The 3,094-nt window shown below is 44.7% G+C and overlaps 1 protein-coding gene across 1 annotated transcript in view; it reads left to right on the top strand.

Annotated features, from left to right (window-relative positions):
- Positions 1-1,541: 1,541 nt before the first annotated feature.
- LOC103805516 (pantetheinase-like) overlaps positions 1,542-3,094 on the top strand; it is a gene marked incomplete at its 5' end in the record, with an annotated part of 5,633 nt that continues 4,080 nt past the window's right edge. The window contains one exon of the mRNA XM_009078167.1: positions 1,542-1,734. Coding sequence (XP_009076415.1) covers positions 1,542-1,734 — 193 coding nt within the window. The remainder of the gene's footprint in view (positions 1,735-3,094) is intronic.

The following is a 3,094-nucleotide window of genomic DNA, read 5'->3' as shown; positions in this document are numbered from 1 at the left end:
TTCTGCAGTGATTTATGTGGTTTCAAACTAGTGTCACATGAACTCATGGGCAGCTCCCACTAAATGCTGAAGAACTGCTTATGCTTTTGACATGAGTATAAGTTTCAATTAAAATTGCACATCAAGGTAAATTACATGATAAAATGTATAATGCTTCCCGAAGACAGGAGGTGTTTAGCCATCTCCAGGAGAGCAGGGCCCCATCACGCGTAACGGTTCCTTGGGAAGACAGACGCCATCACTCCAGATGTTCCCCCTTCCTCCTTCTCCCTCCCACTTTATATACTGAGCATGATGTCATATGGTATGGAATAACCCTTTGGTCAGTTTGGGTCACCTGTCCCAGCTGTGTCTCCTCCCAATCTCCCATGCATCCCCAACTTCCTTGCCAGTGTGGCAGTACGGGAAACAGCAAAGGCCTTGACTCTGTGTGAGCTCTGCTCAGCAATAACAAAAACATCTCTGCATTATCAACTCTGTGCTCTGCACAAAACCCAAACATAGCCCCATACTAGCCTCTGTGAAGAAAGTTAACTCTATTTCAGGTCAAACCAGCACACCACCACAGCTTTCTGCACCTTCTTGATGAGGAGAAGCTTAGAGCATGATATTGTGTCTGTGAGGATATGATTCCTCAACAGTTCCAAGAGGAAGGGTCACAATGTGGAGAAGTGCAGGATGTGTAACTTCTTACTGAGATATAAGTAGCTAAAATATACAGTCTTTCAGTGAATGTAGAGTGGGAGGTGGCAGCCTGTCTAAGCAGGTCTTTATTTCCGTTCTTGACACAGGTTTTTGGAGGTGATCTGTGTGTCTCCTCACTGTTCTAAATCAGGGGTTTCCTTAGCTGCTTTTGCCATCACTGTCTGGCATGTCTTATTCCTCGATGATGGTCCTCCTTGTGCAGCCCTTGCACATCTTGCAAAGCCATATGCATTGCTGCATTACAGAGTGGGATGGCTGTTCTCTTTAAGGCCTGGTGCGTGGTGCCAGATTCTGGCATATGGCCTGTCACGTTGAAATTAATAGCCCACTGCTCTTTATGCCATGGCTAGAGATCTGTGTGCTCCTGTCTGTGGGAGGAGATGAATTGCCTTGACCATAGCATCTGCACTATTCCACAGCTCAACTCTGCTTAGTGTGTTACGGGCCCAAGGCTATGGTCCTCAGATGCTGTTATGCCAGATACTAAGATATTCTCCTGTGTGACACCAGATTAGTGTCTTCCTCTGCCCAGAGATTCCTGTCCTGCCCTTTCCCAGCCCAAGGATTATCTGCTTACTGCAGAGCATGTTCCAAGTGCTGAAGGGGACTGGCAGGCATGTCCCTGCAGATGCCAATGAGAGGGCTCCAGGACCTACCCCAAGGTGCAGGAAGCAATCTCAGGAAGCAGTGCAGCAACCTGGTGTATCTGCCTGCCCTGCCATGGCTGCAAGATTGGAGGTGCTGCTGGTGTGCCCTCAAGCACTTCAGCAATGGACACCACTGACAGCATAGGTTTTGTGAGTCTTTATTTTTTCTTCTTCCCTAAAATGCATTAGATTTGGTCCAGCACCAGTGCAGGAACGACTCAGCTGCATGGCCAGGAATAACTCCATCTATGTGGTTGCAAACATCGGGGACAAGAAATCCTGTAACTCCAGTGACCCTGACTGCCCCAGTGATGGTCGCTATCAGTACAATACAGATGTTGTCTTTGACTCAGAAGGGAAACTGGTGGCTCGTTACCACAAGGTAAAGTGACCTTGGAAAGACAGGAACTCATTTTCCACTATTTTCAAAATGTCTCCATTTGGGAAGAGAACTAGGTGCCAGTCATTGTCCCATGGCAGAGTTTTGCTTCTGTTTATAATTTAAAAGAATCTCTCTCTTGCTGTGAAGTATTGACTCCAAATTTGCATTTGCTGTCATGTTTCTCAAAAGAGACTGGAATGAAAAATGGTTGCTCTGGTCCAACTTAGAGGCATATGGTTTTGGTTGACTTCCTCAGTTCATTAACTTCCTATGACCAGAAATCCTGCTTGCTTAAGCACTTTCAGTTTTCAGTGTCGGGTTTTCACCAGACCACCCCTTCATATTCCAGAATTTGAAAATGTTCATGTGTATCTCATCTTAGATGAGTAGTCTGATTTCAGAAAGGCAGACCCTTTCCTAGAATTTTATTTCCGGTGTTCTTTCAGCACAATTTTTACTTATCTGGATAAAACCATGAACCTAAAGTGGGTATAAAATGAGAAGAAGGCATTGAAACATTTGTTCTTTCAGTTTTATGTGCCTACCTGCAAGTTCCATCAAAGCTCTTTATGAATCATGTACCATGCCAATTTTGCTAGACTGAAGTCAGTTTTTTATTTAATGCACTATGGGCCCAGTATTTCACCAGCTTGTTCAGCAACAATGCCAACATTTTATTTGTGAGCCAACTGCATGAGAGGAACACTGATAATGTGAGCCTGCTGTCAGCCCAGATGCTGAATTACAAGTTCAGTAAACTTGAACCTCTTTTCTCCCTTGGTGTCCATGTTTATTGCCCAGGCCACCTGGACAATAATAAAGGACTCTTAGTAAACATCAGTGTGAAGGAGGGAGGAAAATGTTGGAAAGCTAAGAATATTGCAAACTTGGATTTTTTCATTGCCTGAGATCATCTGCCTTTCCCCCATCAGCACATCCTTTGTTTTATTCTCTACCTGCAGTCTCCCAGTACTGTCTTATGTTTTGTGCTGGTGCTCCGTATTTCCAGTGCTTCTGGGCATCTCCACACCAAGGTCACCAATTCTATTTCTTGGCACCAGATCTTCCATGCTCCTCTTTCTTACATTATTTCTCTTCCATGTGCATTTGGGTCACCAGAAATATAAACTAGGTGGGGAGAGTGGAGAGATTGCTTTCATGCAGATGACAACAACAGACCTGAAGACACTTGGTTGCTTTCTAAGCGAGATGCCAGGGCAATATGTGTCTTCCCATATCCACCTTTTGGGCCCTATGGTGATTTAGCCTGACTTCCTGCATGTAAGGTCTGATAGTACAGGTCAAAAATCTTCTCTAGTAATTCTGAACAGTTTTAGGGAATGACTCCAGGATATTGCAG

The sequence above is a fragment of the Acanthisitta chloris genome, unplaced genomic scaffold (genome assembly GCF_000695815.1).
Source record: "Acanthisitta chloris isolate BGI_N310 unplaced genomic scaffold, ASM69581v1 scaffold37117, whole genome shotgun sequence".
Classification (NCBI taxonomy): domain Eukaryota; kingdom Metazoa; phylum Chordata; class Aves; order Passeriformes; family Acanthisittidae; genus Acanthisitta; species Acanthisitta chloris.
The sequence above is the reverse complement of the archived record's forward strand: the minus strand, read 5'-3'. Positions and strand labels throughout refer to the sequence as shown.